The sequence below is a fragment of the Enhydra lutris genome, unplaced genomic scaffold (assembly GCF_002288905.1).
Source record: "Enhydra lutris kenyoni isolate GAN:26980312 unplaced genomic scaffold, ASM228890v2 scaffoldscaffold13, whole genome shotgun sequence".
NCBI lineage: Eukaryota > Metazoa > Chordata > Mammalia > Carnivora > Mustelidae > Enhydra > Enhydra lutris.
Window position 1 is genome coordinate 28,156,239 of NW_019154097.1, and position 12,825 is coordinate 28,169,063.

At 41.5% G+C, this 12,825-nt stretch overlaps 1 protein-coding gene across 1 annotated transcript in view; it reads left to right on the forward strand.

Annotated features, from left to right (window-relative positions):
* The first annotated feature begins 12,304 nt into the window (after window positions 1-12,304).
* Window positions 12,305-12,825, forward strand: part of LOC111146384 (olfactory receptor 1361-like) — a 23,101-nt gene continuing 22,580 nt past the window's right edge. The window contains exon 1 of the mRNA XM_022501914.1: window positions 12,305-12,820. Within this exon, the coding sequence (XP_022357622.1) occupies window positions 12,305-12,820 (516 nt within the window). The remainder of the gene's footprint in view (window positions 12,821-12,825) is intronic.

Sequence of the window (12,825 nt, forward strand, 5' to 3'; positions counted from 1 at the left end):
ACAAATAGATGGAACACCTTAATTACGAGATGACCTAAGAGATGATCACACTATCTTTCCCTCCTACCCATCTTTCCCATGGGACCCAAACAGGTCATAGCAGGTAGTGCTGGAAAACAATAAGAGCCCTGACCTAGAAGTTAGGGCACTTTGTTCTATCAATGACCTTGACCAGTTACATGTGCAATCCCAGACCAAGTACTGCTAGGAATCCACATTTCAGGAAAGCTGTATATATGTATATAAGTTGTATATATGTATATATGTATGAAAGCTGTATATATGTTTATATTTATATGTATATAAATAAAGCTATATTGAAGTGGAACAAAGCTATCTCCAAATACCTCTTCTATGGGCTAGATTTTGGCTAGGACTCAAGAAATTGCAAAGCCCTGTTGGTTTTGAGAAGAAGTTACATGAATTTTGTAGGGAATTGGGAAAGACCTTATTGGAATAATTGTCCTTAAGGATAGATTGATTTTGACAGACAAAAGTTCAATACAGCAGGAAATGAGCAGAGTATTCCAAACAGTGGGACCTACACAAAGAGGAAGAAGCTATAAACACTGGAATGTGTTTGAGGGACAGTGGGAAGGCCTGGGAGGCTTGTTCAGTTTGAGAACAGAGAGCATAAGGCTGGAAAGATGGAGAATCTTCAAAGCAGATGTAATGTCCCCCACTCTCCCCGCCAGCACCAAGTTGTGAATTCTCAGCACTTGAGTCCTTTCCCCTTCCCTCTTAATTCTGTCTTTGTCCACATGGCCATGATCCTCACTGAAATGCCCTTTTGAGCCTGGGAAAAGGAATGCGTGACAGTCAGGATAAGCTAGGTTGTATTGAGGAAACAAACAACATCAAAATCGTTGGACCTGAAACCAAAGATTTATCATATTGACACTGTATGTTCATCATTGAAAAAATAGAGTGCAGCTCATTTTAAACACTCAGAGACCAAAGCTGATGGAGCAGACACCATTGTAAACATTAATCATCACTCTCTCAGAAGCTGTGGAAACCTCTTGAAGATTTTGCACTGGCATCTAAATACTGTGGTCTAGATTTGACTCCTACTACTTGTAACCACAACTGATTGTCAACAAATGATCTCCCTGAAGTTCACACTAAAGGGAATTCTAAATAACGAGAGACAATGAGGGGGGCCTGGGTGGCTCAGTTGGTTAAGCACCTGCCTTCAGCTCAGGTCATGATCTGAGAGTCCCAGGATGGAGTCCCACACTGGGCTCCATGCTCTGCGGGGAGTCTGCTTCTCCCTTTCCTTCTGCCTGCATGTGCTCTTACATGATCTCTCTCTCAAATAAAAAAAATACTTTTTTGAAAAAAGAGACCATGAAATAGGTGTGGTGAAAGTGTTACAGATCTGTCCCACAGGTTAGTCCTAAGCTTCTCAATGACAGCTAGAGGACTGTCTCTGCCAGAATCAGAGGCACTTCCATAAGCTATCTCACCACCCTCTGAAAGTGAGCTGATGAGCAGATAGTATCAAAGGACTTTAACCAAAGTTTTGCTATCCAAACAAGGGAGCCTAGGGTGAACTTGGAAATTTGCTAATAAACATCAGTAAGAATGGAATAAATCCCTTCTGGAACTATGTATGCTCAGAGCAAAGGTCTAGGCACACCTTCTGAACCCTTTGCCAAGTCAGGTGAAGTGCTTCTACGTGGCCCTTGGGAATAGATCAGGAAACCCCTCGACAGCTCCCCCTCCCACCATATAGACAGATGACCTGTGACACTGCTTGAATCCAACAGTGGAATAATATCAGAAGCATGTTGTTTGATGAGGAGACTGTGAAGGGAAATATATCAGGTCCTTCTACTGCAAGCTCATTATAGATAGATAGATAGATAGAGAGAGAGAGAGATAGATAGATGCTGGAGATTTTGCTCAATACTAAACTAAGAAAAATTTAGTTCCCTGAACATGCTTTGCCTTATAATCAGATCGAGTGACATAAACTAGGAGGGGTGTGAAACATGAATGCTGAGGACAACCTAGAGAAGAGTGCTGCATATTTCTGACACTGAAGAGTCTAACAAAGAGGACAGAAAAGGAGTAGTCCTATCATCCAAGAACAGACATTTCAAGAGGCTGTGACTATGTGGTCCATATACACTATGGAGTATTATGCCTCCATCAGAAAGGATGAATACCCAACTTTTGTAGCAACATGGACGGGACTGGAAGAGATGATGCTGAGTGAAATAAGTCAAGCAGAGAGAGTCAATTATCATATGGTTTCACTTATTTGTGGAGCATAACAAATACCATGGAGGACATGGGGAGTTAGGAGAAGGGAGTTGGGGGAAATTGGAAGGGGAGGTGAACAATGAGAGACTATGGACTCTGAAAAACAATCTGAAGGGTTTGAAGAGGTGGGGGGTAGGAGGTTGGGGGAACCAGGTGGTGGGTATTAGAGAGGGCACGGATTGCATGGAGCACTGGGTGTGGTACAAAAACAATGAATACTGTTATGCTGAAAATAAATTTTAAAAATGATTATATTTAAAAAAAAGAGGCTGTGACTATTAATCAACATTAAAATAACACAGTTTAAGCCAAATAAGCCTGGAAGACTGTCCATCGACTTTAATGACATGAAGACCTTCGGTACATTGATAATGAAGCTGCGATGGAGGAATGGAAAGGAGACTGGAGGCTGAGAAGGCGGGGGTTAAGGATTCAGTTGTGATCTGGACATTCATGATGAACAGTCTGAAAGGAAAGAAGTAAACTACCCCACCAGTAGCATCAGAAAGAATAAATTACTTATGAATAAACTCAATTAACAAGGTGAAAGACTTAAATAATGTAAACAAAAACATTTAATGAAAAATTAAAGAATGTCCCAAATATATGGCAAAAATCACCTGTTTATGGATTGGAAGACTAAGTATTGTTAAAAAAAACCATTCTTTTTTTAAGATTTATTTATTTATTTATTTATTTATTTATTTATTTGAGAGAGAGAGCATGCGTGCATGAGCAAGGGGAGAGACAGAGCGAAAAGCTAACTCTCCACTGGGCAAGAAGCCTGATGCAGGGCTTGATCCTAGGACCCTGAGATCATGACCCAAGCTAAAGGCAGATACTTAACCAACTGAGACACCCAGGGACCCCATTAAAATACCACTCTAACCAAAGTGATCTACAGACCCAATTCAATCCCTATTAAGATCTTAAAATCCCAATAGCATATACAGCAATAAATAAAGGAATCCTAAAATTCATATGAAAGTACAAAGGGAGGGAAAAATAAAACAAGATGAAATCAGAGAGGGGGACAAACCACAAAAGACTCTTTTTTTCCCCATTTTATTTCATTTTATTTCTTTTCAGTGTTCCAGTCAAAAGACTCTTAACTATAGGAAACAAACTAAGGGTTGCTGGAGGGGAGGTGGGTGGGGGATGGGGTAACTGGGTGATGGACATTAACGGGAGCACGTGATGTAATCAGCACTGGGTGTTATGTGCAACTGGTGAATAACTGAACTCTACCTCTGAAACTAATGATATACTATATGTTAATTAATTGAATTGAAATAAAATAAACTTTTTTAAAAAAGAAAGTACAGGGGTACCTGGCTGGCTCAGTCAGTTAAACATCTGCCTTCAGCTCAGGTCATGATCCCAGGGTCCTAGGATCCAGCCCCAAATGTTGCTTCCTGCTCAGCAGGGAGTCTGCTTCTCCCTCTTCCCTAGCCCCTCCTCACTGCTTATGCTCTCTCTGTGTCTCTCTCTCTCTCTCAAATAAATAAATAAAGTATTTTTAAAAAAGAAGGTACAAAGAATCAAAGAATCCCAAGTAGCAAAACAATCTTGAGAATGTAAAACAAAGTTTTTCATGATTTTGAAATATATTACAAAGCAACAATATCAAAACAGTATGGTCTGGACTTAAAGACTAATGAATGAAAGACTAATGAATGACAGAAAGACTTATGAATGACTTCTGTTCTGACAGAAAGCCCAGACATAAATTCAAGTCCATACAATCAACTAATTTTAAACAAAGGCATCAAGAATATACAATGAGGAAAGGGTTGTCTCTTCAATAAGCAATGTTACAAAAACTAGATACCCCTATGCAAAAGAATGAAATTGGGCCCTTTTCTTGCACTACTCACCAAAACCAACTTGAAACTGATTAAATACTTAAACGTAAGTCCTGAAACCAAAAAACTCTTGTATAAAACTTACGGGAAAAGCTCTTTGACATTGGTATTGCCAGTGATTTCTTGGATATGACACCAAAATCACAGGCAACAAAATCAAAACTAGACAAGTTGGAATATATCAAACTAAAAAGCTTCTACAAAGCAAACAAAACAGAGTAGAGAAAAGCAACCTAGGAAATGGCAGAAAATATTTGCAAAACATATCTGAGGTTAAGAGCCCATTATAAGATATATTGTGGGGAAACTGAATTTTCCTACAATTCATTAGGAAAAAAAATAACCCAATTTTAAGGTGGTCTATGGATTTGAATAGCTTTTCTCCAAAGAAGACATACAAATGGCCACCAAGTATATGAAAAGATGCTCAAGACTGTTAACTTAATGCCACTGAACTACACATTTCAAAATGGTTAAAATGATAAGTTTCATGTTATGTATCATTTACAACTAAAAAGGGATGGGGGTTAATGAATGGATTGGTAGGTGTGGCTGTATCAGCACCAGCTCATCAGCAAAGATGAGTTTTTATGTGAAGACCTGGACTCTTCCCTTGACTCTATGCATTCACCCACATCTTGGGAGAAGCCCCAGGCTTTCTCTATGCATTTGCCCCTGTCTCCTTAGAAATCACTGGAATAACAAGTGACTAATTATCTGGAGATCCAGGAAAAACACTGCTATAGCAGCCTCGGTTTCCTTGGTCTCTACTGAGAGGTCTCTACTTCCCTCCCAGACACAGTGTTTAATGAGTTCCCTAGGGTTGGTGTCTGGGGAGGCTGCCTGCCTCCTTGGGATGAGGTCACATACAGGACATTCAGATAGTTCTGAGCACACACCCTACCCCCCTCCATCTGATGGAACCTGAAGCAGTAAGGTGGTGGACGGCTGGGAATGAAAGAAAGGCTCATGATTCTAGTGCCTGGGACTATACTGAGTAGTCACCTCTCTGGAGGAAGCAGAAAAGTGGTCACCTCATGGGCTGATAACTTTATCTCTAGACTGAAGCAGTAGTCACACATGCCCCACATACCCAACATTCCAGGTCCTGACACCTTTCTCCAGAAGTTGGGGCTTTTTCCTTTTGTTGGTCTGATATGAACATTCTTTCTATGCTCCAAACCCTCTATTCCCCATCCAGACATCAGGATCAGCAAGGCTGAGGAGAATGTGCTTGGATCCTCTGAAGGCCACTTGAGGTCACCATCCCTTACCTGAGTGAGTAAGTAACTGATAAGCCAACCGTACACAACCTAGATGTTTCTAACTTGGAATGTCTGAAACTTACAAATACATTCATATTTACAGAGAAGGAACATGAGTTGCCCAATTACATGCAACACGTTAATGCCATGGGTAGGACTGCAAGCCCGGTCATATGACCCTTTACCACCCTGCCTCCATTTTTTTAAATTTTTTTTTTATTTCTTTTCAGCATAACAGTATTCATTGTTTTTGCAGCACACCCAGTGCTCCATGCAATCCATGCCCTCTCTAATACCCACCACCTGGTTCCCCCAACATCCCACCCCTCACCCCTTCAAAACCCCCTCCATTATTTTTTTTTGTCTCAGACTCCTCCATGTGCTTCTGTTTCCTTTCTCCATTCACAAAAAAATGGAAAGATTTGTGATGAATGTGTGAGACTCCAAGCAAAGAGATCAACACTTTCAGAGGAATGGTGTAGCCACGTGGATGCTGAGAGTTAAAAATCCAGACTCTGTCATCCCAGCGTGGCTTAACAGTATACCCAAAGCCAGTCCTGCACTAATGAGAACCCACATCAGTGGCCTCACTCCAACTTCAGAGCAGCATGAGACATTGGCTGTGGGAAAGGCTGAAACAAGAGAAGGGTAAGAGAGGAGAAAATTCCTAAGACTCACAGTGCAGTATTAATGACCAACTTCCATGTGCTCGCTCTCTCTCTCTTTCTCTCTCTCTCTCTCTCTCTCTCTATATATATATATATATATATATAAAATGAAATATTACTCGGCCATAAAAAAGAATGAGATCTTGCCATTTGTGACATAGATGGACCTAGAGGGTATTATGCTAAGTGAAATACATCAGACAGAGAAAGACAAATACTGTATGATTTCACTTACATGTGGAATCTAAAAAGCAAAACAAACAAAAAAGCAGAAAAAGACATCAATATAGAAAACAAAGTAATGATTAATAGAGGGGAAGGGAGTGGGGGGAGCAAAAATGGGTGAAAGGGAGTGGGAGATACAGGTTTCCAATTAGGGAATAAATAAGTTGTGAGGGGGCGCCTGGGTGGCTCAGTGGGTTAAGCCGCTGCCTTCAGCTCAGGTCATGATCCCAGGTCCTGGGTTCAAGCCCCACATCGGGCTTTCTGCTCAGCAGGGAGCCTGCTTCCTCCTCTCTCTCTGCCTGCCTCTCTGCCTACTTGTGATTTCTCTCTGTCAAATAAATAAATAAAATCTTTAAAAAAAAATAAGTTGTGAGGATGGAAAGTACAGCACAGGGAACACAGTCAATGGTATTGTGACAGTGATGTAATGGGTGACAAATGGTAGCTACACTTCCTGTGAGCAAAGCATGGTGTATAGGACTTTCGAATCACTATGTTGTGCACCTGAAACTATTGGAACATTGTGTGTCAACTGTACTTCAATATAACAAATACATAAATGACCAATTTCCTTCATTAGGTTTTAACGGGCTCTCTCCAAACTGATCAGTTTTTATACTTTTCTTTAGCACTGAGAGCTTGTCTTCAAAATTATCCTTTTTTTTTTTTAAATCTGTAAAACACATGAAAGCAGGATTTTTCTGGGGATAGAAGAAGATCCAGGGACTCCTGAGTCACTGTCTACACTCTACCTCGCTGGTGACAGGTCTGTCACATGGGAGAATCAGTGATGGGATGGAGGAAGAGCTTGACTGGAGAAGGGGGACAACCTGAGGCTGTGTCCTGGAGGGGTCAGGGCAGGAAACAGTTAATGTGGAAAAGTGAAAAGGCAGGCAGACATAGTCACTGTCTTCAAACACCTGTTAGGTGACTTAGTATCTATACACCTCTGTGTTCCCCACGACCTACCATGACTGCTGAAACTCCGAAACTGTTTACCGAATGCTTAACAAATCAATAACTCCATAAGTAAAAGAAGAACAAAATTGTGGTCACTTGTAACTGAAGTCAGTTAAGAAAGGATATTGGAACTGTGAGATTTTGAATTCTTGACTCTTGGCTTTAATACCAAAAATATAACTATAGCTCAATATAACGCCATGGATTAAAAAACTGACAGGCAGTGAGTTCCCTGTCACTAGATGTACTCAATCTAGATGACTACCATCAGGGCCACTATAAGTTTCCTGCCCTGAGTGATGGCTAGGAAGGGATGATTTCTGAGTTTTCTTCTTTTTTTTAAGATTTTTTATTATTATTATTCATTTGACAGAGATACAGAGACAGAGACAGAGAGAACACTAGCAGTGGGAGAAGGAGAAGCAGACCCCCACCGCTGAGGTGGGAGCCCAACATGGGGCTCAATCCCAGGACCTGGCAATCATGACCTAAGCTGAAGCCAGATGCTTAACCATCTGAGCCACCCAGGTGCCCCTCTGAGTTTTCTTCTGACTCAGATTATTTAGATCTCTGCATATTTCTTCAGGCACTAAATGAACATGGAATATAAGCCAGTTTCCTAAGGCTTACATACACAAATCCATTAAATAATGTTAAAGAACAGAAATAATTATAGTTGGGATTTATCAGGAGTTTATTCTGTCCCACTTAAATTATTCACTGATTTATATGCATATTATGAGAATCCTCATAGCTGCCTAAAGGCAAATCCTAGGATATAATTCTTGTTTTCTAAAACAGAAAACTAAGGTTTAAGGTTAAGCAGCTTGCCCAGGTCACTCTGCCAAAATCTGGTGAGGCTAGGCCTTTAGCCACGACCACCTGCCCTCAGAGCCCTCAGTCCCAGCCACGAGGCCACTCAGTGGACTTGGCAGTTGACTCCAACCCAGTCACACCTGATGTGGTCCTGAGATTGAGAGATCCTGTAATACTCTCCTCGGCTCCCCTCTCTGCTGTCATTATTTTGCTTCCTTTTTTTAAAAAAATTTATTTTATTTTGTTAAGAACACTTAATATGAGATTTACCCTCAACAAATATTTAAGTGTACAATGCATTATTATTCACTAGAAATCCCATGTTGTATAACAGATCTCTAGAGTTCATTCATCTTATTTACCTGAAACTTCATGCCCATTGATTAGTAACTCCTCACTGTCCCCTCCCCTGTCTCTGGAAACCACCATTCCACTTTCTGAGTCTATGGATTTGACCATTTTAGATATACCATATAAGTGGAATTACTAAGTTTTTTTTTCCCCTGTGACTGTCTTATTTTGCCTAGCATAGGGTCCTAAAATTCACCCACATTGTCGTATCTGGCAGCCTCTCCTTTGATTTTAAGGCTGAATAGTATTTCATTGTAGACATATAACACATCCCACTCATCTGTCAATAGATAGTCAAGTCATTTCCGTACCTTGGCCATTATGAATAATTCTGTAATGAACATAAAAGTGCTACTATCTCTTCCACTATTTTGCTTTCTTTGGAGATATACACAGAAGTGGAATTCCTGGAGCATATGGTAGTTCTATTTTTTTATTTCTTGAACCTCCAGATTCAACCTACAGGTTTTCGATAATGACTGCACTAATTTACATTCCCACCAAAAATGTAGAAGTGGTCCTTTCTTCCACACCCTAGCTACTATTTGTTGTCTTTTGTTTCTTTGATAATAACCATCATACAGGTGTGAGGCAATACCTCAGTCTGGTTCTGGTTTCCCTGATGAAGAGTGATGTTGAGTGTCTTTTCATATACCTATTGACCATTTGCATGTCTTCTTTGGATAAATGTCTATTCAAGTCCTTAACCCATTTTTAGCTCAGTTATTAGATTTCTTACTATTGAATTGTAGTTCAATCATTTGCTTCTTAATTGGAAACTTCTAGGGCAAGTCCCTTGACACCACCTGACACAGGCACCTACCTTATCATCACACCCCTGGTCTCTTGCTGCCCTCTTCATTTCTCCCACTGTCTGAGCTCAGAAGCAGCCTGCCTTGGAACCAAGGAGAATGCACAGAGATAATCACAGGAATGAGGGTGCTGTAGCAAACCAGTCTCTTATCCCATATCAAAAGACTTGAGTAAGTCTAAAATACTGGATGAAGAAAAGACATCTGGCTTTCCTGAGCTATTTGAAACCATAAGTGAAATAAGCCAAACAGAGAAAGACAAATGTCAGATGATTTCACTTATATGTGGAATTTAAGAAGAAAAACAGAGGATCATAGGCGACAGGAGGGAAAAATAAAATAAGACGAAATCAGAGAGGGAGACAAACCATAAGAGCCTCTTAACTCTGGGAAACAAACTGAGGGTTGCTGGAGGGAAATGGGGTAACTGGGTGATGGCATTAAGGAGAGCACTTGTGATGAGCACTGGGTATTATATGTAAGTGATGAATTGCTGAATTCTACCTCTGAAACTAATCATACACTATGTTAATTAATTGAATTTAAATAAAAAATTTTTAAAAAGAGTATTCACCTTAAAAAAAAAAAAACACTCTCAGTGACTGGTTGTGGGAAGACTGTCAGCATTGAGCCCCTTAACTTATCCATCACTACTGCAGAAAAGACTCTGCAAAGCAGAAAACCCACTGGAATCTCTATCCCTTCCCCTTCTCTGGCCAGGAAATTCTAATACTACCTGTTCTGCCCCTCTCCAGAAGCTACAGCCTTGCTCTCCTTCCAGTGGTCATCCCAACCATTTCACACATACTTCCTCACTTTCTTTTGTCCTAACCAGCTAAACCAGGTACTATATATTAAATATGAGGATTATTATTTTCCATTATTATATATCACTTTATGTTATATATTATTCATACAATTACTGCTGATACAGCACCTGCTCATTTATAAACCACTTTTCAGATATGTTCCTTCACTTGAAGCCCACAACATTCTGATGGAAATGGTGTTGTACTTCTCTCATTTTTCCATGAGAAAAATAAAGCACAAAGATCTTCCAAGGGAAACAGCTGGTAAGTAACTACACCAGGACTAAAACCTAATCCTGGACTGTTTCCATTAATTTTCCTGATCCAAAACAGCTAATTCTGGCCACTTAGTCAACATGCCTCTGTCATTCAAGTTGCTGTCAAAGTTGTCCATTCCATTACTGTTAGCAAATACATTTTAACAGGCAGAGGGTAATATAGCATAGTGGCAAAGAACAAGACCTTAAAGCCAAACTGCCTAGGTTGAAAATATAGCCACTTACTAATAACATGGTCTTGAGCAAGTTCCTGAGCAGTCTGTAATAAATCTACAATTCAGTATCCTCATCTGTATGCTGCCAGAGTTCTTAAATGGATTCAATCATCATACAGTGTCTAGCACATGTAAAGATTCCCGATATGTTCAGTACTTGCATTTGGCACCTGAGACAAGGATATGGCAGTGAACTGGGGATACAGGGTCTAACAGCCAGACAGGGCCCTACCCTCCCGGAATTAAGATCCTGGGCCTCCCCATGTCAGTGGTGTTTCATTGTGCCCTTCCAAGTAGGAGAAATCACTTTGTTCCAAATCCAAAGTTCCAAGCACTTGGGAGAAAAAAAGATGCTTCAGAAGCCCATGCTTCTGTTCCTTAGAAAAATGCCTAGAGAGATCCAGACAGCATGGGTCCTTTCCAGCATTACAAGGGATTTTATTTCAGTGCTTTAAACATTGTGGGGGGAGGGGATCTCATTCGTACTCAGTGTCCTTGAGTGTAGACTTCCTCTCACACATCTTACCTTACCTGTTTCTCCCTTTACCTGGAGTCAGTGACACACATCTTCAAATCTCTCCCTGAGTTTTGCTCTGGAACTGACCCTGACCCTAGGCAAGGTGGACGTCAGCAGCCCAAGGCCTGAAGCACAGTGACTGATTCAGAATCAAGTCATTCTGGCCAATAACCAGGGTTTGATCCTGGGCATAGAGGGTGGGCAATGGATTTTTTTTTTTTTTAAGATTTTTTTATCTATTTATTTGACAGACAGAGATCACAAGCAGGCAGAGAGGCAGGCAGAGAGAGAGGGGGAAACAGGCTCTGCGCTAAGCAGTAATCCGGATATGGGGCTTGATCCCAGGACCCTGAGATCATGACCTGAGCTGAAGGCAGAGGCTTAACCCACTGAGCCACCCAGGTGCCCTGGTAATGGATTTCTGATCGTGTCCCATGGAAGCTGAGTCTCTGCCTTTATAAACGCTGACCAGAGCCACAGTTCCTTCCAAACTGGGTCCTGCTTTGTTCCTTCTGGAGCTTGCTACTCTGCACCCATTTCAAGGGTAAAAATCCAGTTCCTGAAGCCCAGAAATTTGCTATCCTCTCAGTATAACCTGCACCTTTTATATAATTTTCATGCTCAGACAAGCACCTGTGGCTCGAGTCCACTCTAATCTACTGTCATGATATGCACCTGTTACTACTGTTATGACTTTCTTAATGCCACCAACCTGCATGGAATAAAAAGTTTAACCAAACCAGACAGAAGCCCTCCCATTGCCAGAAAGTGGCCTGCCCCATATACTGTATCATTTCACCTCCTGAGGGATTGTAGCCTTCCCAGTTTCATGACACTCCTGATACATTATTCCAACACCCCAACCCATTCTGCAAGCTTTTCCCAAAGAGGCTGGAGCTAAGAACATGTCCTCTAGAGTATATATCTGTCTTTTCTTCAGTGAGAAGTTAAGATCTTCTGATATCCATTTTTAGAAAGTCAAACAGAGAGAAATCCAGGCCAAAACAGAATAGTCTGAGGAGGTAAATTTAATAATTTCTGCCTTTGCTGATGAAGGAAATGAAAGTTCAGAAGGTGACTTCGTACTCTGTGTGAATCAGTGCCAGAGCCAGAATGGAAAGCCAGAAAGCTGGGACACCAAAATCCATACTCCCATCAATTATACCAGCCACCCACAGGAAGTTATAACTGGAGACTCCAAGCCAGGACACACACCTAACATTCCTTTATATTTTCTACTTGCAGGCTAACAATGTCAAGGGGAAACCAGAGCCATGTTGCTGAATTCCTCCTCCTGGGACTGACCAATGACCCCAAAGAGCAGGGGTGGCTCTTTGCCAGCTTCTTTGCCATGTATCTGGTCAATGTGGCCGGCAACTCAGTCATCATTGCAGCCATCTGGGGGGATGCCCGCCTCCATACCCCCATGTACTTCTTCCTCTCCAATCTATCTTTCGTGGACATCTGCTTTACAAATGTCATTGTGCCAAGGATGCTGGCAAACATGCTGAGCAAGAACAAGAAGGTCCTCTTTGCCCAGTGCCTCACACAGATGTATTTCTTTGTGGCCTGTGCGATCACTGACAGCTTCCTTCTCGCTGCCATGGCTCTTGACCGCTACATGGCCATCTGTCACCCGCTGCATTACACCACAACCATGAGCCCCCAACGCTGTCTCCTGCTGGCGACGGCATCCTGGGTGCTGTCCCACCTCCACTCACTCACCCACACGATTCTCATGGCCCACCTCTCCTTCTGTGGGCCCAACGTCAT